Consider the following 24,765-nt stretch of genomic DNA (forward strand, 5'->3'; position numbering starts at 1 on the left):
GCTTGATCCTGGTAGCCATATTCGTAAGGATGGGACCGGTTTCTAATTTAATGCTCCCTCTCCAGTGGAGAATTCCCTGTGTGGAGGTGAAGCCATGAGAAGCCCCTTTCCACCCTGCTCGTTTCATCCACCGGCACAAGGCTGTATTTCTCTTAACGTACTAAACCTCTGCTCTGGAGGTACTAAAGGCCAGTAGCACGCCTGGTAACGCTTTCCCAGCATTTTACATTTGAACAGGGGCATCACTGTTCTAGGAGGCAGCATCGCTGGAAGGTGTGAAATCAGGGAACCGGCTCCCGCTCTCCGTGTTAGTGGCCGCAGTGGAAAAATCTAGCGGCTGTGGTTAGTCACAGGGTAATACCAGCAATTCCCATGGGGCTGGAAAAAAGGCTTCTGAGAGGCTTTGCAAGGTTCTGCCTCTGCTGCTATTTTCCTAACCCCTAACATTGAAAAATCATTAATCAAGTGTAGAAATAATAAACTCTCTGTGCTTTTGATTTGTTTGTAGGGTCCCCAGTGAACCTAAAAAAGATAGAAGTAAAAAAAAGGAAAAGTAAACTTTACATTTTTGCACGACTACTTAATGCCAGAAGCTGAAACTGTTAAGAAAAACAAAAAACACCAACTCGTGATAAATGCATGAGTGTTGTCGGCACTAGAAATTCATGTATCAGTTGTTTTTTTCCAACCTTCCTGCAACAAATTTTTGTTCTCAATTAGCCCCACATGCTGTATCGCTGAAGAAAAGATTTGCATTTCAAGACGTTCCCCACGCCTGTCTGTCAGGACGACACTGCTGACAGAGTTTGCACTTACTTTTCCTGTATGTGCTGATAGAGTCTTCACGAGGGGCTTTCTAGTTCAGTCAAAAATGGATAATTTACTGCGCAGCTTCAGTAGCTGCAGTTTATAACATCGACTTAAGTTACTGCTGGTCCTACTTAAAGGCTGTCTAAGGCCATGGTTTCCTATGCAATGCTGCTTAAATAGGGACCTGTGGCCTGAATGTGTAGCCTCTTCTAAGCTCTCCAGCCACTTCTTACACAATTAAGTTACAGATCCAATTATGAAGTCCATCATTTGGGAGCACTAGTGATTTATAATGCTTTTCGGAATGCCTAACCAAGCACCATGAATAGTGTAGTGTGTTGTCATCATCACTGGGAGAGGCAGGTAGGCAACGTTTAGGTCTAAACAGCATTTTCATACACAGAGGGGAAAGCAGACACTTTCAGAGACTGGATGTGAGGCTTGAGAGATCCTTGGTCTGACATGGTATCGCAGCTTCTATGTCGATTACCATTACAGCAACATAAACTTTCTCCTTTTTCTTTGTATAAAACCTCGCCTGTGTGCGTAGAAGAGAACAGTTGGTTTTATAGATATGTTATTGGTGGTTTGTATGAACTCCTTGCTTGTAAGAGTGAAAAAAATGTTCAGCAAATGTTTTGTATTATGTGAAAAATAATCTGTAAAAGTAGCCTTTGTAAATTGGTGAAACCAGGAAATACTGTGTAGTGAATGTGCTTGTACGCTGTTGCTGTACCATATCTGCAGCCCCTCCATTTCTAGTGCATAGAGTATAATCCCCTGTTCTCCAATACTCAAGATGGTATCAACGGCTGTAGCAGTGAGGGGATGAAAGCAGGAAGCTGGTATTCCTATCTATTATAATATTCTGCAGTGTGAAACCAGGGATCACTTTATGCTAACAGGAACAGATGGGAAACAAATATCATCGCCGACTTTATTAAAAGCTCAACCCTATTTTTAGAATCTTTTAGAATTCTTTCACAATTTTTAGAACATGTTTTCAGTATTGTGTCATCATATGGTGCCAACTCTGCTATATTGTAGTATGGGAAGGATTGTTCAATTTTTTTCTGTTACACCTAATCTCTGCTTCTTGTCAAAAGAAGATGAAAGAAAAGGAAAAAAAAAAAAAAGACAATACCACTGCAGTCCTCAGTCCAAACCAGAAATACTCATTTTATATCCTGGTGAGTTTAAGTGGCAGAGGAAGGTTTAATTGTTTTTTCTAGCTGATTTATTTCTATCGGATTATGCTAATCAAAGTGATTTAAAATTATTCCTTTAGTTGCAAGAGTCCATCTTCAGAACAATTTTGTTTCATCATTATTCACAATGTTGTTATATTGTGTATGAACACACCCTAAGAAGACAGCTTAGATTTTCGTGACTCTCTTTTCATGAAAGCAAGAAACCATAGAAATCTAGGATGAGGCAGCCCGAGTAACCAAAGCCTTATTGCCAGTGGGTGAGCGCTGATAGGAGAACACCCAGAGGTTCTCAGAAGCAGTTCCTTTACTGTATGTCTAAGTAGCGTATATTCGCACTGACCTTATAACCTCTGCCAAGGAAAGAGTTCAGAGGAACTTTGGCTGCAGTATTGCAGATCTACAGATAGTGGAAAATACTGTACATTTGGATACATTTTCATTTGTATGACTGATGCTTTAATTTTCACTAAGGGGGATTTTCCAAAGGCTCTTTGCTCCATCCGCACGTGGTACTTTCAGTAATTCCTACAATGAATCTTCTTCTGGTTCATTGTTGTAGAAGGCATAAATTCTTGTTATCGTAATTTCAGTGTGCTTTCATGTTTATTAAAATGATCTATTGCATAATATTAAAAATAAAAAATATTTAATGATTTTTAATATTCTAGATTGCAGTATAGCCCTAGCTTTTACATAATTGCTTGGAAAATAATAAAAGAATGTCTCAAGTATAGAACTAGCAACACAAAATTACTTGTCTCATTAACTTATAATGTAGAATATGTATTTTGTATAGTGTTTTTATTACTTTTATTACTTCTCCCTTAAACACCAATATAATTCTTGGAGTAGAAAAATTAATACAGTCCCTTACTTGATAGGAATTATAAACCCTCTTGATTTGAAAGTTCCAGTGTGTATGAATATCCCTTACATTTGGAGTTCGGTATGATCTGTGATACTGTATATAACATATTGTAATAGGTGTCATTATGCTCCAGAAACCTTAAATCATTATTTTCTTGCCTGTAATTTTCAAATACAGCACTCGAAATTGTATGTAGTTTTAATAACATATTGGTAAATAAGGCAGTATGAAAATTATGTGATAGCAAAAATGTGGGTGGAGGCATGGGAACAGAAATGAGACTGCTGTTTCTCAGTACTGAAACAGTAGATTGTGGACTTGTGTTTTTCCTTCTAAATATAGCGATCATGGAAAAGTTGTGCTGCTGTGAGCTTTGCATGCTCTTTTAGATCAGTCTTTTAATACACCTTGATCCTGGCTTTTGCTCATTGCACCTTCATGAGGAGTCCTTCCTTGTCTTTGCCCAGTGTTATGTTTTGTAGTTTAGTAAAATGTCTAGCAGAGGAACAGCAGGCATTACTTCATTTGTGTCACAAAACTTCAAAACTGAGAAGCAAATACACTAGTTATGCTTTTGTTGAATCATTGTGGGAGACTACTTAATCTCATTTTCAGTGTTGTTGCACTGTAACCGTTTCATAGCTGGTCTTAATACTCTGTGGGCTCTTACTGTATCACTTAAAGAGCACTGCTCTGTCATTTAATACATAGTTTTCTTTATTGCAGAAAAAGCAGCAGCAGCTAATGAAGATGAAGTGCAAAAAGCAGATGTATCATCTACGGGTCAGAGTGTCATCGACAAGGATGCACTTGGACCAATGATGCTTGAGGTGAAGAGCACAAAATTCCTTTATTTAAGCCAGTTCTGCTCCCCCTAGGATGAAGAGCAGTGTAATGAAAAGAAAAAGTGCAGTCAGAGGTCACAGTAAAAGAATGGTCAAGAGAGACAAACCATCCTGGCTATTTAGGATTATGTCATTTAAGAGCAGGCAGCATATTTCTGTTGGATTCAGTAATGAAACTCTCTTTAACTTGGGGTGGGGAGAGGCAGAGAAAGATAATTCAGCTGCTTTGTAACGCGGATAACTTGAGGGGCTTCAGTTGGTAGCAAGTCTTGGGTGTCTGCATGTGCATGTTTTATCTGTTGTAAACCACGACAGATTTGGAAGACCTGTTGTACCTAAACATTGACTTACATATAGAGTAGTATACATGTGAATAATACTTCCTCTAAAATTGCATGTCATTGCTATACTGTTTTAATGGTTTATCATTTCAGCACCTAGAGCTTGACTGTTCCCTCTAGAATATAAAAATGATCTAGGAGAGCTTTCCAAGCCATGTATTTCAGTTTAAGTTAAGATTTCTGTCTGATTTTAGCTGTTATTTTGATATCCCACGAGGCTGCATGGTTAAAACCTAGCTTCTTAATGTATTAATAGTAATATTGGCTAGGTATGTTGTCTGGGATCCTAATGTCATATGCTACTGTCCTTTGGCACTACTGCTTTATCTGCTTAAGCTCACTTGCAAACTGTTTATTCCTGTTTTGACTGTGGGCTTTATCTGTACAGACGAATAAATGTTACTTTAGATAAAACAAAACACAAACTCTGAATCAAGCTAAAGGAACCAACTTTGGCAGAAGCGTAATTATTCTGTCATTTCTGAATGTTGTAGGACCAAGATGCATGTTATAACAGTTTTAAGTATTTGCATTATTTTTCATTTTGTTAGATGAAAACATAGTTTTCTGTACTACGTGCGAAATAAAGGCTCCAAAATCACAGTACTAAACATAAGGAAGATTAGACAGGTTGTAGTGAAAACATTCTTCTTTGAAAAGCGGGGTAACAAATTAATTGATTTAATTTAATATTTATTATACATGCTCACTGAATTGAATGTTGTTGGTTTTGCTATCAAACATCCATCTCTTACATTGCTATGCTAGAATTTATCTTTAACTTCCTATTAATTTAATTGTAAGGACAGGGAAAATAAGGATAAGATTTTTTTTTTCCTGGCTTATCTTGCATGATTGGCTATTGCAGCAAACACGACATAAAATCACCCGTCTGTTCCGTTATTCCATTTAATTTAGTTTTCCTTCACAGTAAAACTCTTGCATATTAACAATGAAAGACTGTGGAACTAAATTAATAAACCGTGGTCCTTTTGCACCAAGAAACTTAAAAGGACTGAAGGTTGTTATACGTTTACTGTGAAAAGACTACAGATACTTTCTTTGTGTCTTTATCTCCTTAAGGAAATGCAATTGAGTTATTTAATCTTTACAGAACCCCTTCAAAAACCTACCCTTTTCCATTGCCAAATAATAATAAAAATGGCAATGCTGATGAACAGTTTATTAGTTGATTTGGTTTAGAAATGTAATTGTCTGTTTTTATTAAAGAATAAAACTGAAGAATCCTCAAAATAGTGAGTGTTTCCAGCTGAAGAGAGTGAGTAAAATTCATCATGCAGCTGCCTCTGAGGAATATTTTAACATATTTCTTGGTTAAAGCAGAAAGTAGATAGGAAGAGAGGGTGAAAAAATAGTCAAGAGAGCGCTGACAACAGCTCAAAGAACACAAATGTAGTTTCCATTCCAGTATATCATCTAAAATAGTATCTGTTCTCTTGTTTTCTCTTCTAGCATGTTGTCCGTTATTTGTTCCCCCATTGTACCAATAGCTCTGAAGAAAAGTTGTTTATTGTGGTTGCATGCATCTGGGGACAGAATTAAGAAATTATTGCAAAAGTGGAATCTTCTAAAAGATTTCAGTGGCTTGGTGCATTAACTTGCTCAAAAGCCTGCTGCTGCTTACCTACAAGATTATTTTATTACTAGAATAGAAAGAAATGGGACTGGCATATAAGGCCCTGTGTTACTCTAGGCTCAGATGACCACTTCTGTGGTCAACGCAAGAAGCAGCTGTGAGGAAACAGCACAGAGCACTTCCTTGCCAAAGAAACTGCTGTAGTAGGAAAATAGTAGGGAAAAGAGATTATTGTGGGATGCCAGTAACTCTCATAATCTCTTGCTTGCCATCTCTGCCTTTGAAAGTTTTCTCCTTGGGGCTCTGATAAACATCTGCTATGGCTTTGGTTTTGCAATCCCTTTGAATTGATGTAAGCGTGGACCGCTGCCAAGCAGAATGGTTCAGCCAAACCCACACCCTTCTGCCAGCTCTAAACGCCGTGTGGTTTCATGGTGGGCCAGTTCAGGGGACTGATGTGGCTAGCATGTATTTTTTTTTTTTTTTTCTTGCATTAAGTTTCAGCCAAGTCAGTTCTCTGGTCCAGCTCTTCATATCCTCAGACAGTACAGGGAGCTGTCATGGTGTAGAGAGGACTAAACCAAAGAGGTCATGCTTATATTGGCTTCCAGCAGTGATGAAATGCAGTCTAAGACACTAATCCATAGCAGAGATGCTGATAGAAAATTGTATTGGAGCCTCAATTAATTAAATCTTGTAAATCATTGTTAGTTAAACTAAATACTAGTCAGCAGGAAAATGTCATGAATGTTACCAAAGCACATGGAAGGGAGGGAGCTCTCCAAAGAAAGTGAATTAACAGGAGGAACCAAGAATGATCAGAAACAAAAAGGCAGCAATGATAAAAAACAGGCAGAGATTAGAATTTCTGACAACTAACAGGAGAAAAAAAGACCTAGTTTATCTTAATTTAGAGGCAGTCAGGAAAAGTATATACTTGTACATTTATTTGTGGGTTTTATTATTTTGTAATTTAAAAATATAACAAACAAAGCATTTGGCAGCCATTAGCTCAGCTACTCTGCTTGTGCGTTATGCTTTCACTATCCCTCCCCTTTAGCTGAATCATTAACTAACTTAGTTTGGGAAGGACCTCTGGAGCTTGCATAGTCCTACCTCCCACTGCGAGCAGGTCCAACTAAAGCAGGTGGCTCAGGTCTGAGTCCAGCCGAGGTTTGAATACCTCTGGGGAAGGAGATTTCACAGCCTCTTTGGGCAGCCTCTTCCCGTATCTGGCCACCTTCATGGTGAATTTTTTTTTTCGTGTGTCTCCATGAAGTTTCCTGTGTCGCAAACCTGTGTCTGTTGTATCTCGTCCTTCCCTTGTGAACCTCTGAGTAGAGCCTGGCTCTGTCTTCTCTTTAGCCTTCTGCTAGGTGGCTGAAGACAGAAATAAGATCCCTCCTTAGCCTTCTGTACTGTCTGGATTTGCTAACTGCTCAAGTATTGCTCAGTAGTGTACAATATTTTTAATATGTATCTGTAGCCTGTGTACTTGAGAACTGCCTGGTAAGACCAACACGCAAGTTGTACAGTATACAAGTTTGGTCATATCAAAAATGCCTCATGCCTGTATACACTTGCTATGGCAGCTCCTCCTTGTTAGACTGTTTTGCAGTGAGCTGAGTTCAGGTTTAGTGTGGATCCACTCGCTTTTGATTAACCCATAATGAATCATGGGTTGCCTATTTTTCTGACTTTTTTCTCTCCCTGGAGCTGCAATAACTAACAACTGTTCTAGTGATTTCCCACCAATCCTTAGAAAGGTGAATAAATCAGGCAAAGCTGCAGAAGTCTGTATGGGTTAATTGTTAATTGAATGCTAAAACCAAAAGCTTTGGTACTTTAAGTTTAAATGTATCCCCCTTTATCTGCTCATATGACATAAAGTTAGAGGGATGTATTCTGAAATATTTCTACCATCCACAATCATGCTTGCATCTTAAGGAAAAGAAAGTTTGCATGAGACGTTCTTACTGGTATTCAAATTTTTACTTCATCCTCGTCAGGTAGAAGTGATGTAGTATTTGGCTTAGGCTTCAGGTAACATACAGCAGGTATCTTGGAAAGAATGCTTCAGCTAGGTTGTCACCATCACAAGAGATAAGGGGGAAACCAATCAGCAGAAATTACTAATTTAGACACTCCCTTGCAGAAACTTTTAAGTCCTTTGAAATACTATGGAACTGAGTTGAAGAGGTGAAAGTCTGGTTCCTGTTCCCTGGATCATGTGTGGACTGAATTAAACTGGTGTCAAATAAAAAAAATGAAAGCAGTCCTGCGAGTAGGGACTAAAGCTGCACCATCCTCGATGCTCACTGCCTGCTCCCAGTTCCCCTTCCCGGTCTCTGCTTTTAACCCCTCGTGTTCCTGGCTGCATGGGGCCTCATTTCTATGAAGTTGCATTGCTGGAGTCATGGACAAAGCCTTTCTCTTTCTTTCTGCCAGTGTTTTCCTTGCCTTATGTCAGCACACCTTATGATGTTTTCCTGGGATCAGTCTCCCTGTGCTGCATAGAGGAGTGAACAGGCTCTAGATTTAGCAGAACCAGCTTCTGATCCAGGTTTCCAACTTCATAGGCAGGCAGATAGGTAGCAACCTCTTCCATTTTGTTTGTTTGTTTGGGGTGGGGTGTTGGTGGTTTGTTTTCATGCGTGGGTTTCGTTATTTTGCAAGGGGTGCACCTTTGTGTGCTTTTACACTGGTTTGATGTAAGTAAGATTAGATGCTCAATCTGAAATGTGTCCTTTACTATTACAGACAAGAATATAAGGATTGGGATGGATGCAGAAAGATTCAGCTATGTCTTCTGAAGGAAATACTTATTTTCTGGATATCTGTTGTTAATCTGATTAACAGTATTGTGTTTCTCTCTCTTTCTCTTTCTCTCTGTGCTTTTTTTTTTTCCCCTTTAGGCCCTAGATGGGTTCTTCTTTGTAGTGAACCCAGAAGGTAACGTTGTGTTTGTTTCTGAGAATGTGACACAGTACCTAAGGTACAACCAAGAAGAGCTGATGAACACAAGCATATATAGCATCCTGCATGTAGGAGACCACAATGAATTTGTCAAAATCCTGCTGCCAAAATCTTTAGGTATATACCTTTTCCTCGTATCATACCATTACTTATTTAACTTTGGTTTCATAAATCAGCGTTTCAATAACTTAATGTCCTTCCACTACTTACAGTTTCATCATATACACTTTATTTTAATGTATATATAGGCTGTATGAATGATTAATATTATTCTCAGAAGCATCCTCCACTCTTTTCAGATTCTCCTTTGTTAAAATTACTCTTAGTTACTCATGTTAACTGATATTTTTAATGGATCTCCAGAACGAATCACTAGAAGACAGTGTTAGCTATATGAACTCTCTGTTAGTTCCCTGTCTAGGCTGGTTATTCTAAGAATGGCCCAAGAAAGGGGGAATATAAAAGAAAAATCAGAAAACTCCTTATGCTAGAATATTTATTTCAATGGTTTTAGTCTCACCAATGTTTACCCTTATCTTTCAGAAACTGTTTTTGTTAGTTGCAGCCATTTTTTGCATTTATATTAATATTGGTTTTAATGTCATTGGTTTTTGGAGGAGGTGAAAAGAAAGTCAATACTAGGCACCTCATTTACTCACAGCAGTTTAAAAACTATTATGCAATTCACTTTAGCATTTTATGACTTTCTAAACCCCTGAAGAATTGAAAATGTAACACTTTTAATGGCTAAACCCCATAATTACTGCTTTTTTTGCATTTTATGACTGAAGAGGGCAAGTGAAGAGTATTTTAAATAAGACCCTGCTATTTCCTTATGTGGTGTTACGTTAATTTGTGCTGACTGATGTCCAGTACCTATATTTGTGCATTTGGGGATTTTGTTTCCTTTTTTACTTATCTTAAGTACTGTGTTAGGCTTTACTTTTATCCATCACTGCATCCAGGTCATTCTCATCCCTTCAGTCTTTCCCGTTGTAGCTGAGACTATGTGTTTCAATATATTACCCATTGCATTGCTTCCTGTTTTTATAAATACCTATTAGTTTCTTTTCTTTCTGTTTCTAATCTGGACACAGATTTTTATACAATGCTGCTATCTCTTTTGTATTAATCACTTTTAAATTCAATGGAGAGATCCTACATACTGCCTTATTTCTTCCAGGCATATAAATTAACTTGATCTACCCAGTAGGCTTTTCATTGTGCTCTATAACTTTTACACGCACCAATATTTAGACTTTTATTCTGCTTTTCTACTATGTCATTATGAGTCACTTGAAAAAAACATGATAGCTGAAGAAATTAGCAGTGCTCTTAAAACATGAGAATTTTATAAATTACCTTGTTATGTGCTGGTTTGGGCTCTAATATTAAAAATAGATTGTTGTTGTTAAACAAGCTTGTTTCCCGACCAGTTTGCAAAGCACCTTGATTAATTTCCTGTGGATAAGCAGCAGAAATGACTGCTACCAGATTTATCTCACTATATGATCTTTGCTTTGCTCAGTGAACGGGGGATCTTGGTCTGGTGACACTCCTAGGCGTAATAGCCATACCTTTAATTGTCGGATGCTGGTAAAACCTCTTGCTGATTCTGAAGAAGGCCATGATAACCAGGAAGCACATCAGAAATACGAAACTATGCAGTGCTTTGCAGTTTCTCAACCAAATTCCTTCAAGGAGGATGGTGAAGGTAACTACTGCTTTCAATTTGTGTTAGTATTTTCTCTTTCCATGCTGTTGCGGGACAGCAGTTTCGGTGCAGTTGATAAAGTGAGGTAAAGTTGATAAAGTGGCTTCTGAATCCTGAAAAATGGAAAAATTGTAAGTTTTTTTTCTTTTTCATTTAACTGTAGAAGTGTACTTGCACCTTGGATTATGAGTGTATACACTCGTGTGCATCTATTTGTTAAACCATTATAATTGAAATTGAGAGTAACTCTGTTTACGTTAAAGAGATTTCCTAGTTTTATATCACTGCAATTGTAAGAAGAATGTAGCTGACTGGGAGGAAAGTTTCAATTTTTTGAGTTCTTAGAATTTGAAGACAATTGTGGTTCACCATTTCCTTTACCATTTACTACTTCAGCAGGTAAATTTCCTCAGTTTGTATTTTAAGTATTCAGATAAGTAAAAATGGCTTATTATGAAGCTGCTTTCTCAGGGACAGCAAGCACTGGGGGCATGTTTAAGAAATGTGGCTTCCTACCTTAGTGGAAGGTACAAAATGGTGAGTGTTGAAGAAATGTGCATGCAGTATATCCTTTTTGGTTAACGATCTCCTGAGTGGTTGAGCTGCTACAGGTATATACATAAACACATGCCAATAATTATGGGCAGTGGTGGAGTCCATGATAACTTTTCTTCTGAAAAAGAAAACAAACCCACCTCTCCTGTGTTGTTTAATGTTGTAGGAAATAATGAAGATGTAAAGCCACTGAGTTCTATCTATCCTTTTGTTGGTACAAAATACATTCTTTTGGTCCAAAAAGATTTAAAGAACTTTTTAAAAATACTTCTGAATTCTTTGTGGAAACAAAATCTTCCTCTTCTATACAAATTACTGAAGTAACATTTTTCTTTAAGATTTGCAGTCTTGCTTGATTTGTGTTGCAAGAAGAGCTCCAATGAAAGAAAGACCACTTCTTCCTTCCTCAGAGAGCTTTACTACTCGCCAGGATCTACAAGGTATTGTGAAATAGGAGGTTTTCATTTCTTCCCCACCCCCCCCCCCTCCCATCCCCATACCGTCACTAAAAATTCCCCACCCCCCCCCCCCAGAGCGGAAATTGCTGTAACAAATGTTTTATCTAATATCAGGCAAAATAACTTCACTGGACACAAGTACCATGCGAGCAGCTATGAAACCTGGCTGGGAGGATTTGGTGAGAAGATGCATTCAGAGGTTCCATTCACAGCACGAGGGAGAAATATCTTTTGCCAAGAGGCATCACCAGGAAGGTTAGGTTTCATATTTTTGGCACTCTCTGTATTTAAACTGTTTGTCATTTGTATCTCTTGGTTGTGTTTGTTAGGTTTACATGGAACAATCAAGGGCTACTGACGGTCCCTTTTTCAAGCTGATTTGCCTGACACACTGATGGCTCTCTCTAGAGAGGTTTTGCACCTTTCTCCCTGTTTGTTTTAGCCTGCTTGTTATAACTGTGCCATATCGGAGGGTACTTTGAATCTTCAAATTGTCGCAGTTATTTTAGAAAGAAAGACCCTTGTGTGTTGCCCACCAAAGCATTCCTACCCATTATTCTTCAGATCCTCAGCTCACACATTGCAGTTCAGTGACCTGTATTCCTTTTCTCTACAAAAATGGGCTTTTGCTGTCACTTTTCCTGTGAGAAACACTCAGTGTGAATTATCAAAGTCGCAGCACTCGTGCTATCTGGAAACCTACATTGTTGTACTGTATCTAGCTGATAAGTGTTATAGGATACACCACAAGCACATCTACTCAGTCAAGATTATGGTAGGTAAGATGTAGGAGAGTACTGCATTGTGAAAGGTTCCCCATGAGGTTTCCGTGGTAGTGACTGGGTGGGGATTTTTCTTTTCATAAAACCCTGATACTGCTAATTCTACTAACACAGATCCAAATTACTAGAAACAAATAACCCTTTATAGCCCACAGGAAAGTTCTTTCAAAACCAGTGGGGAATAACTGGAACATTTCCAGTGCAAGAGCATCATTCTTTGGGTTCATGTTTGTAGAACAGGGTTTACAGCTGGCCTGTAACAAATAGTTGCCATGGTCATTAAACAACTGGCACGCTGTCTTGGAACCAAAATTGTAACTGGAATCTCAAATTATTCCACCAAATACACAGAAAAAAAGAAAAAGAAAAGCTTTAGTCATGCGGCATTAGTTAAATATTCTTTAATAGGTTCTGATTTCATGAAACCTTCAGGTTTCATGTTGGGAATGTGGGGGTGATATTTTAGATAACAGCTTTTGCGGTATATACAATAGAGTGCTAAAAGTTCACAGCCTCATGCTGTGATTTCAGACAGAGCTGAAGAAGGTAGTATGCAATTAAAGTTACAGCAGGGGTTTAGAGAGCAGTTTCAGGTAAGGACCTGTCTGTGCCAAGGGTGATTTAGGAGTTTCTGTTACGGCATCCAGCCACTTGTTACTTCAGTCCTCTTGAAATGATTCCTAACCAAATTAGCAGCTCCTCCATCCAGTGCCGAGGTTTGAGTGGGTCTTCTCTAAGCTATCTGTGAAGTGATAAAAATACACGTGTTTTGGAGTTTGCACTGTATCATTCTGCAGGAGAGGCTTAGGATCATCATATAAACTGTAAAATTAGTCTAAATGAGGGGGCTCTTCTTGTGGAAGTGAAGAGAGTGAGTGATAAGAGGAGGAGGAAAAACCTCTGGAATTGCTTTGCTGCAAAGGATCCAGCATTAGAGAGGAATAATGGCTGAAATGTTTCCTTCCCCTGCCCTGCAGCATGGAGAAGAAAAACAAGGCATATCTTGGGCAGTAGCATCTTTGCACTTGACTGAAGAACGCCTTGCATTTTTTAAGTCACTATGGTTTGAGAATAGAAGCAAAGAAAGTAACGGTCTCCTACGTGTAATTCAGTGTTACAGTGCGAAAAAAAATTCAGCATTAGCTTGATAAACAATAAAGAACACAAAGCTTTCAAATTAACTCTCAGTATGAAGTGCAAAATATATGGTAAGTTTTTATTGGCCACAGTCAGAAAAATAGCATTTCCTCAAGAGGAATACGGAAACATTCTTGTTTGCTTAAAGAATTAGTTTGGAAAATGATTTAAGTAGAGATTTCACTTGTATCCTGTTGGCATTGAGTACTGGAATTTCCTGATGTGGTATATGCTAAAGTTAAGAGCTTTGGACCTTCTGGTGCCCAAAGGTTAAACTGAAACAATGACATACCTAACAGTGAAATTTTGCTTTGTATTGTTTCACAGTTGTAGGTTTTTGTTTTTCTTTACATTTTTACTCTGAAAAACCCCTTCTGGTTGTTTAAATTGTGCTTCCTGTTTTCTCACTGCCTAAATAATACTTTAAAACCTTGCAGAACAATATATAACAGTGGGGGAGACAGGGAAAGAAAGCAATCATAACTAGTCCTGCAAGGCTGAAAAGCTGCTAGCTCTGTAGAGGAGACTGTTTAATAAAGCCACACTCGGAAAACCGTGTCATTTCATTACAACAGGAAATATTAAAAGACAAGCAATGAAATGAAGATCAGATGATGCTATTAATTAAAATAAAAAAGGAAAAAGAACCAAAACCACAGAAAATGTGTATGTATGAAAAAATAGGAAATTAGAAGTATTTGTAGTGCTGCTTTCCTATTTTTTCCCTAAACAATTATATGAAAATTCTGAAGTTAAGTATTTCCCTCCTGCCATATCTGCAATCCTAATGTAATAGCTTTTGGACTAGGAATTGAAAATGATCAAACTTGTTTCATTGATGGCAAAGAGTGAACAGTAGCATAAATGTTTGGAGATTTGCTTTTCCATAACATGATTTCATTTTTAATTAAAGAAATGTCACAGGGGTCTATAGGAGTTAGAGAACTGAATTTGTTGAAGTTCAGATTTACACTGAACTTAAGGGCTGCAGAATATGTGCATTGAAGTAAACCTCAAACCAGAAATGCAGTCATATCTAACACTGGGGAAGGATAGCACAGCCCTAATTTTGGTTTAGGTAATTGTATTTGTAATTTGTTTGAGCTGTATATTTTTGTATTTGTTCTTTAAAAAGTAATAATTTCTTGTTCCAGTTCTTCTTATTTCTAACTGTTCCCATGTAAGAGATTTATGTACTTTTTAAATTAAAGAAGTAGCGAGAGTAACTGTTACAAGATAATTTAAGTAGGCAATAAGGAGGAAAAGATACAGGCTAATGGAAACATGATCTAGAAACTAAAGGCATTTATATTAATCATCGTGATGTAGACGATACAGATGAAAAAATGTATGAGGAACAAAAGGAGTTAGACACATATTTGATGAAAAGTGAAATGGACATCGAGGACTTCTTGGTCCACTCCTGAAATATTCTGTATTTCATAGTATCTGTCCTGCTATTGCTGTCACTCCTTACAGGTTTTCTTTTGATCGCCTCACAGTATGTGGGATCCTTTATTTTATATGCAACCCATCTATTTATTTTCAAAATTTTTCTTCTGTTTTTGTTTTGTTTTGTTGGGTTTTTTTTTAGAAATTAATGGAGTGTCTGTGGTATCAGTGCTGATGAATTTAGAACATCAGATGTTGAGCATCTACGCTACCTGTACTATAGATTCTCATTAATTTAATTCTTGTTATTTTGCTTGCTTTCAGTGCTGAGGCAGGGACTAGCATTTAGTCCTGTTTATCGGTTTTCTTTGTCTGATGGCACTATCGTTTCTGCCCAAACGAAGAGCAAGCTCATCCGTTCTCAGACGACTAGTGAACCTCAGCTTGTAATCTCCTTGCATATGCTTCACAGGTAATCCTCACCGGTTTATTACATCCACACTCAGCAGAGAGACAGGGAAAGTGAAAAGTTGCCAAAGCAAATAGATTGTTTAATGCTGATAGACGTTCAGTTGACCTAGAACTGATAGCATGAAAACAAAATGAGTCATGAAGTGCTAAATTTTAAATTTAAAAAAGTACCATTAAGTTAAAAACGGTACTTGGAAATATTCTTGCTTTTTTTTTAGCAGAACACTGGTACTATTGTATTTGTAATAAGATTTTAAAAATCCACCTCTCTTTTTATAGTTAACGTTGTTCACCTTTGCCTTTATACCTAAGGTAACAAGTACAGAGTAACAAGCTTCACTACTCTGTATGCTTCAGTTCTTTCACGTCTCATGCTTTAGCAAAATGTGAAGGTTTATCTGCACTTACCCTGTGCAAGTAGGAAGGGTTTTCATCTCATTGAAAATATATACTAGGAATGTTCCATTAGTATTTGTTTTTGAAAGTCCAGAGTTGATTTGATTTTTCTCAGAACCTAATTTTTTCCTTCCTAATCTACTTGACTCTGTCTCTTTTATAGCTTTTAGCATTTGGGAATATGTCTGATTTTTCTGATTTAAGTTTTAGCTCAGAAGTAAAAAGTATATTGCATCCTCCCATAAACTAATTAAAATCTACTGAGGAAAAGAGAAGTGATCTCCAGGTGCTCTTGCAAAAGCTTTTTCTCTGTGTGTGTGTGTGTGTGTCTCTCTTCTGTCTTATAGCCTGCATCTCTAAAATACAAGTTTCAGCTCCTATGCGTGTGGTTTTTTTCTTTCTCCTCTTTTCCTAAACGCCCATGCAGGACTGGATTGCTAACAGGCTGTTCCCATTCTGAAGTCGTATTCAGTAGTTGTCTTGGCTCACATGCTTTTTTGGAGCAGTATCGAAATACTCTGGCAGTGTAGAAACACGACTTTTTCAACTTTCCTTTCACTATGAACTTGGTGGGCAAATAGCCCACTCCAGGCTTGTGGTAGGGATAACTCATAGAAACTCAAAACTCCAGCAAACAGCTGTCCACAGCTGTCTTATAAAACATGCATTTGTTTGGGTCATATGTTTCAGATGAGGTGTCTCTCAGTTCTAGAAGTTAGCGATTGCGGAATTGTAGGGAAAAGATATATATTAAAGGGAGAGAGTCTGAAATTGTAACCTATCTGTATTTCTAATGGCTGTCATTTAAATGAAGTATAACTTTGTTTTTCCTCTCTTCCACTGATTTGTTAATAAGATACTGAAAAACCATACTGTTAACGTGCAGCCATGTTGGGAGTTGCATATCACTTTTGTCAAATTGTCAATTTGTTTTTAATTGTAGGTTTGTTGTGTTATTTTAAAGCGAGGTTTGGGGTTTTGCTTCTTTTTCTGTAATGTAATTGCAAGTTGGCCACTGTCATTTTAGCTAATGGGTTGTTTTTCTTCCCCTTGCCGCATAGAGAGCAGAACGTCTGTGGAATGAATCAGGATTTGACTGGACAAGGAATGGGGAAGATATTGAACCCGATTAGCTCCAGCAGCCCTGCCCATCAGGCCATGTGCAGTGGGAACCCAGGTCAGGATATGACCATCAGTAGCAATATAAATTTTGCCATAAATGGCCCAAAGGAACAAATGGGCATGCCAGCAGGCAGGTTTGGTGGTTCAGGGGGAATGAACCATGTGTCAAGCATACAAGCATCCACTCCTCAGGGTAGTAACTATGCACTAAAAATGAATAGCCCCTCACAAAGCAGCCCCGGCATGAACCCAGGGCAGCCAAACTCTATGCTTTCCCCAAGGCATCGTGTGAGCCCTGGAGTGGCAGGAAGTCCTCGCATCCCACCCAGTCAGTTCTCCCCTGCAGGAAGCTTGCATTCACCCGTGGGAGTCTGCAGCAGCACAGGAAATAGCCATAACTACACCAACAGTTCCCTGAACGCACTTCAGGCCCTCAGCGAGGGCCACGGCGTTTCTCTAGGATCGTCGTTGGCTTCACCTGACCTAAAAATGGGAAATTTACAAAATTCCCCTGTGAATATGAATCCTCCCCAGCTAAGCAAGATGGGAAGCCTGGACTCTAAAGACTGCTTTGGACTGTATGGGGAGCAATCAGAAGGTACAACTGGACAAGCAGAGAGCAGCTGCCATTCAGGAGAACAGAAAGATAACAGCGAGAGCAACATGCCACCGGTTGTCAGTGGCGAGAGACCTGATGGACAGAATAAACTGCACGATGGAAAAAGCCAGACAAAGCTCTTACAATTGCTGACCACCAAATCGGATCAGATGGAGCCTTCGCCTTTGTCCAGTACCATGGGAGATGTTAGCAAGGACTCCACGGGAGGGTTGCCTGGGTCTGGTTCAGCACATGGAACCTCGCTCAAGGAGAAGCATAAAATTTTGCACAGACTATTGCAGGACAGTAGTTCTCCTGTAGATTTGGCTAAGCTCACAGCAGAGGCCACAGGCAAAGAACTGAACCAGGAATCCAGTAGCACAGCTCCTGGTTCGGAGGTGACTGTTAAACAGGAGCCAGCGAGTCCTAAGAAGAATAATAATGCACTACTTCGCTACTTGCTAGATAAAGATGATACTAAAGATATTGGTTTACCAGACATACCCCCAAAACTGGAGCGGTTGGACAGTAAGACAGACCCTTCCGGTAGCACAAAGTTAATAGCTATGAGGACGGAAAAAGAAGAGATAAGCTTTGAGCCTAATGAACAGGTAAGCAAATCTTTGCATTACGTGTGAATGAGATGTTCTAGGCCTGCATTCCTGCCATCTTAATTTTTTCCAGACTTCCTCTAAGAGTAATTTCTTGATACTTCAAGGGGCTGTTACATGTCTTTTGAAATCCAGTCTTCACTCAATTTTCCAGCCGGTGTTACTAAGTTGTGATCATCATTCTGTCTGAAAGAACAGACTCTGCCTGGGAGGAGATGGATAACGCAGGGACTGAATGCTGGGGAACCTTTCCCAGATGGTAGTCAGATGAAGAGAAACTACTTCTAACTGTTGGTTAATGCTAACTTACTGACAGCTTTTCCCACAGGCTGTTGTTGAATTGCTGTGGGCTAGCTGGGCTCTTGACCTAGCCCAGCATATCAACTGCATTTCTCCCATGTCAAGCAGGTTCATCCTCAAGGACAGGAGTTGTTTGAAAGGAGCAATACCAACTTTGCATTACTGGTCTTTGTGCTATACTTGATAAGCGAATTAAAATCATGGCAAACAGAGTTCCCTTGTTTCTGTGCCAATTAGGGGGTTTTGTTGTTGGGGTTTTTTTACTTAAAAAGTTTTTATATTCAACCCCAAGTTCCCGTGGATGATTAATTGTTCAGTGCAGAGATCATGTCTCCCTGTGCAAGGTTATCTGCATTGAATTTTGCATTCAGAATTTCTTTGCGTTCTGTGTACCATTGCTTGTTGCTCTGCTGCCCAACATACTAATAAACTGTATGTTGTTGGGACCTATGCTAAAAAGTGTTATTTCACTGGCCTTCATGCAGAATTCACTTTCAAAAAGCACCGGGTTAACATCACCCAGAATGCTCCAGTTTTCAGAGCTTTGCAAGAAAAAGGGATGCAGCGAAAGCAATTTGCTAGCTCAATATTATGGTTTATTTTATTTATAAAATGGGTAATTACAATATCAATTTTAGTATAAGGCATTTTCTGGGGAGTTTATAACTAGCTGGAGTTAATGATCCTTAGCTTTGTCCTACACTATCAACTCTCCCAGCTGGTCATTGATCCCTAGGCAGTGCCCTGTGCATGAAGCCTTAGTTTGTAAATCATGATCAGATCATACACTGTGCAAATGTTCATGACTCTCATTCATAGCCATATCCTTCACTTTTAAAATATAGTGTATTTTTAATGTGCGGACTGGGTTTGAGCGTGTTTATTTTTGTGAATCAATTGTATTTTTATTATTGTGTGTGTAAATGTGTATAAATACATCATTTTTTGTATTTTCTATACTGTATTTTGAGGCTGAGGAGGGATAGACAACATTTTCTTAGCCCTAAGTCACAGCATTGGATTTTTTTCTTTTGCTTTGCCCTTTCAGCAGTCTCTAACCAGTAGACAGTTCATTCAACAGTGGTTATAACCACAAAACATGGAGGCCAAACATGCCACCACAGTGTGGACGCAGCACTGTTAAAATCTCAGTTATCCAAGTGTCTCCTAAGGTTACTTCACTTCTTGTGTTTCAACAAAATTTGACAGCTATTGCCATTATGTAGAAGCAATTGTGGTTTTTCAATCCTTCCCATGCTTTAGGGGGAAACCTAGCCAAATTGCGCTAATTTCTACAAGGATTAATCCTCAAGCCTGGATGTTAGTTCAGTTCTGAATACAGCTACTATTTTGTAGTGCCTGTTAGAGGGAGGGCTTAGATTCTCTGTGAGAACTTACGCTTGGTTAGGCTAGAAAAACACAGATATCAAAAAATTCCCAGCTAAACTGGCAAGAATAAACTATTGTAAAAATATCTAATAGATTTCAATTCCTAGTTCAGATCCTACTCATTGAAGTCCATATTGGATTGAAGGCAGAGATTCTTCAGAGATTCCTCAGTATTTGATAGTGGACAAGAATGTAGAATTTGGTAATCACCAAAAAAGTTATGTCCGTCTAACTATATCAAAATCATGGCCTTCAGATGGTTTACTCCCCAAGAATTAAATTTCTAAAAGAATTAAAATTTCCTTTTTTGTGATCTCTGTGGACTAGAGAAGAAACAGCTAGGCCTGTGAACCCAGTCACAAAGAGCAGGTTTTGTCCCCTCTAGAAGTTAGCTGTCCAGTCCAAGGTAGTCCTACGAGCTCCTTTTGTCGTTAATCGAAAAATAGAAACACACTCCAGGATTTTTTTTTATCTTATTCTAATGTGTGTCTAAAATAGGGAAGATAAACTGCTCTCTAGTGATGTTCCCATTGAATAGTTGTAGCCTAGATGGCTAGTTTAAACTAGCTGCCTTACTTTTTCATGACTAAAGATAGGCAAGTTGCATCTCACCCTAAATGTAAACACGTAACTATAAGACTGACTTTAAAGAAAGAGACTTCAGTGTCTGCAAGCATTGCCTCAAGCATTTGAAAATCAAGTCCCCAATATTACGAACTTTGTAAAGTGAATAGTCTATTCAATTTTTATTTTTAGGCTTTGTGTTTCTGAGGTCAGGGGAGGGATTTGAGGGGGTTGGAGTATGGACTATGGATGTATTGCCTGTTCTTAAAATTTGAAGACGGAGATTGTCTCCCACGAGAGAGGGAAGCGGAGGTACAGGCAAGTCCAGGAGTTGGGGCTGTTCAGAAACTCACGAAGCAGTGCAGGAGTCGTGATAAAGTGGTAAGGGCTGAAGTGCTGAGGCTTCCTCAGCGCCGAGTAAGGGGAAGCCAGGCCCACAGCTGTGATGGAAGGCTGCTGGATAATGACAGAAGGGCTTTTGTTGCTCCCATTGGTTGTAAATAGAGTTTTAAAACCTACTTAAAATGCAGTGAAACCTGGAACTGAATAAACAGGAGAAGTCCAATGTGGAGTAGGAGAGGAAGTGGTGGGGAATGTAAAATAATGTAAGCGTTTATCTAGCTGAAGGCCAGGCCTTTAAACAAATAACCACTTTACCCCAATTATAAAATCACTGAAAATATTTAGTATCAAAAACTCTTCAGCTTTGGAAGATGGTCTCCCACAGGAAGTGCTCATTGCCTAAATTTAGATCAAAGCTGGAACTATTTAGTACAAGACTAGAACACAGATTCTTGTGCTAAATTCTTCCATCCTCCTGCGTCCTTCCCCCCCCTTCTTCCTCCCGTATGTAAAAATTAGCCGTGTGCTTGTGTTACCTGTTTTGCAGTTTATTTAAAACTTCTCCTCCCTGAGGAATGTTGTATTTTTAAGTAATTAGTCACTGGAGTGTGCAGTTTCTCTGGAAACTTCAGCAGAGTGGCAGTGGGATGGCCTCTGCAAGGGGGATCGGGGTGTTGGGAGGCAGCAGAGCCATTACGTTTTCTCCTTTTACTTTTGGTGTGACTTTCTGAGCAGGAAATGCTTTGAAGTGCACCACTGTACTAAAAATAGCAGTCTTCTAGGTAGTGTGTTTAAACATACACTTCTGCAGAGAGCAGCAACTGACAGGAAGCCTTTCTCAAATGGCAGAGAATATTTCCAGTGCCGCTGTACCTTTTTCCCTTCCTTGGTGGGATGATGGTTATCAAGCTCTATTAGGCTGATTGCTATTCCAGTTAAGGCAGCTGTGGGGGAGAGGATGACAGAGAGACCTGCTGGGGAGGCTCAGCGGAGCTTTTCCTACAGCACCAGCAGTAGCAGGACTGTTGCTATCAAGCGCCACGAGTGCTCGTATCGTTCTCGACTATTAAAAAGGGAAGGCAGTGGAAACATGAGTCCTGATTTGCTACAGATTTGTTTTATAGGGCATCCCTCAGCAGTAAGCCTACGTTTCCCTGCCGGTCCACCAGCTACCGTAGAGCTGCCCTGGTGGGACTTCATCCCGCACCCTCCTTTCCCTGTGCTCCGCTGCTCGTGCGGTCTCTCAAAAAAACCCTCATCGTGCTTCTGGCTGCAGCCAGCACACACTGCTGCTGGTCGGGAGCAGCCTGTGTAGTGGTCAGCAGATGGTCAAATCTGACAAGGACTGGCTAACAGCTCGGGAGAAAGAGCGTGAAAGTGTAGGGGGACATCAGAGAAACGTCACACGCTGAACAATGTCAGGTATTGCCTTGATAAAGCAACATTTTGTTTAGCCATATTGTTTTGCACTGCAAAACTCTTCTGTAAAATTGGGTGTGGATTATCATATTCATATTACAGCTGAAGAAACTAAGATGTAGAAATTTAAACCGGTTTATTCTCTGAGAAAGCACTTAGCGTAGTGCAGAGTAAAAGCCTTATCTCAATAAGTGTACTCTCCTCTTTTTTAGGCAGCAGACAATATAGACAGCCTGTTTGTCTGACAGGGACTTCGCAATGCCACAGTCTCCACCAGTGCTGTTCCAGAAATCATCTTAAGCATGTACCTCTTTGTCCTAAAACTCAGAAACTGTTCTGATGTTCCTCACACACTTTGTCAACTCTGCTGTCCTCTTGCTTTATGTGGAATCCAGTATCTTCCCAATACTAAAATATGTTTTTTATACATGCCCCTCATCTTCCAAAAACCTATTTCTTGATGTCCAGAATGCATTAAATTCAAGAAGGACATTGGTTTCTTCTCGAAATTCTATCAAAACCTTAGAATGGGAATTCCATTTTCTAAATGTCTTTCAGCTAGAGTTCTGTTTCTAGAAGTCAGTAGTAGATTAGCCTGGTAACATACTGGGATTTCTAGCCAATTGTTTGTTTAATGCAGTTACGAGGGAGGAAAAGACTATATTGATTCCACTTCTGATTTACTTTTTCCTTCTTTTTATAACCCTTTAATTTATGGACAGTTTGGAGCAGGGGTTTAGTTTTGTTTACCTTTTATGGTCAAATGCTAATGAGCTAACTTGGGTTTTATATAAGGTAGATATAGTTTCAAGTTGTGTCCCCACCAAAAGACATCCTGTTGTAAGGAAAAAGGCCCAGATGCCTCTGTCATATGTCTTCCTAAAGGCAATGTATACATGTATGAAGTTTGGAGTACAGGGTCTCAGTGCAAGCCATGGGCATTGCCCATGGTGGAAAAGAGATCTCTAGAGAGTTTAGGATCTTACCCAGTCCTTTACAATCCATGGAAGCTAGACTTTGACATAGAAACTTTTGTAGGCTGAACTTCATGTTGAGGTGTAACTGCCTTTCAGTAAGCAATTAACACTTTAATCTACCTTTCTCTACATGATGGTGATAAGTACATTGAAAGTAGGTACTTTTTCAAATGCAGAAATACTTCTAAGTACGATTTGTCTTATGTTTTCTGGCACTTAGTGTCCCAGTTCTATGGAGATTGTTGTAATTGCATTGCTTAGAGATAGTGAAAATATGTGCACGAGAACTTTCTTGTGATGCTTAGCACTTTATCGGGCATATTTTTTTTTTAATTCATGACAAATAATTGTTTTACAGGGAGGTTAGGGTGTGCCTTCTATTTACATAAAGTTCAATTTAGACCATTAACAAAATAAATATAGAATATGAATAAAAGAAAAATCCCATGAAATTAACCAAATAAATATTTTAATGCTAGTTTCTGCATATATGGTGCCATTTGTGGGTGAATCTGGAAAGACTTAGGCTAACATCATAGCTCAGTGCTAATTCTAAATCTATTTTGGAGGTTTTGCAGCAGTTGAGAACCCTCATCAAAAAATAAAGATAAAATATTTTATATTGATTATGTTAAGCAAAAAAAAAGGAAGGTTATGCATTTGTGTTGTTGTAATACATCTGTTGCATTTGGCCTTTCTTTGCCACTTCCTGAGAGGAATTAAAAGCATCTTTAAAAGCAGTTTTCTGACACATTTGGATCAATATGTTCTTCTCTGGCTGTGTTTTGGGTTTGGTTATTTTTTTTACATCTGACGTTTAAACAAAGAATTGCAGTAGCCAAAATGTTAAAAAAAAATTTAAAAAGACGCAAAGTCCTGCACAAAACCAAACAAAAAAACCCCTGCAACATATAAAACTTCCCTTCACTGTTGTCTCAAATATGTTTAATGAAGGCCATATGTCTTAATTCCCCCAAAGAGTACTGAATCATCCTTCTATAATTTATGATACTCTACATCAGTCTCCTCTACTGGCTCTTGCAGTCGTCTTGTACCAGATTTCCCAGGGCTTAAAATGCGGCTCCTATAAACATTGCTCACAACTGTCTCTCGGAGCGCCTTTTGAATCTGCTTATCACCTGTCCGCACAATGATTTAGGCTTCCTATAATCACATTTGATTCCTCCTGGCTCTGCCTTTTCTGTTGGTGTGCTGTGTCCACCCATCTGCCTGTAAGTGCCTGGAAGGCAGCGAGTCAGCAGGGGGATTTGTCAAGAGCAGGTAGTGTTGGACCAACCTGTTTTCCTTCTGCAAGAGGATAGTGGGCTTTTTGGCATAAGAAAAGCAGCGTATGCCATGTGTCTTGGTTTGAGTAAGGCTCTCTGGCACTCTTACGCATGGCATTCTTGTAAGCAGATTAGAGATGCATGGTCAAGACGAAACTGCTGTGAGTGGGTAGGAAGCTGTTTGGAAATCCTTACACACAAAGCAGTTATTTAAGGATTCACTATCAAAATGGAGGTGCTGCAGGAGCTCGTGCAGCATCTAGAGCTGCTCAGTGTTTTAGTTAACCTAAATGATCCAGTGAGAGAATAGAGCGTATGCTTGGTAAAGCTGCGTGCGACACTTGAATGTCTGCAAATACACTGGAGGACAGAATTTAAATTCAGCTGCAACCAGGAGATATGGAAGAAAAATCTTAGGAGAACATTCAGGATGAACAAATGCTATTTATTACAATTAGTCAAGAATAATATCACAGATTTTTTTTTTTTTTAAAAGGAGGGGACAACTGGATAGATAGGGCTTTTTCAGAGCTGTGTCTGGGGATCACAGTGAGCACAAAAGGAGTGAGAGTCGGTAATGTTATGCAAATAAAAAAAATCACAG

General features: G+C 39.0%; 1 protein-coding gene across 1 annotated transcript in view; it reads left to right on the forward strand.

Annotated features, from left to right (window-relative positions):
• NCOA2 (nuclear receptor coactivator 2) overlaps nucleotides 1–24,765 on the forward strand; it is a 190,104-nt gene that overhangs the window by 130,300 nt on the left and 35,039 nt on the right. The window contains 7 exon segments of the mRNA XM_009278417.2: nucleotides 3,616–3,719; nucleotides 8,588–8,765; nucleotides 10,177–10,362; nucleotides 11,256–11,357; nucleotides 11,490–11,630; nucleotides 15,011–15,158; nucleotides 16,615–17,884. Of these exon segments, the coding sequence (XP_009276692.2) occupies nucleotides 3,616–3,719; nucleotides 8,588–8,765; nucleotides 10,177–10,362; nucleotides 11,256–11,357; nucleotides 11,490–11,630; nucleotides 15,011–15,158; nucleotides 16,615–17,884 (2,129 nt within the window).

This window comes from Aptenodytes forsteri, unplaced genomic scaffold (assembly GCF_000699145.1).
Source record: "Aptenodytes forsteri isolate BGI_AS27 unplaced genomic scaffold, ASM69914v1 Scaffold18, whole genome shotgun sequence".
NCBI lineage: Eukaryota > Metazoa > Chordata > Aves > Sphenisciformes > Spheniscidae > Aptenodytes > Aptenodytes forsteri.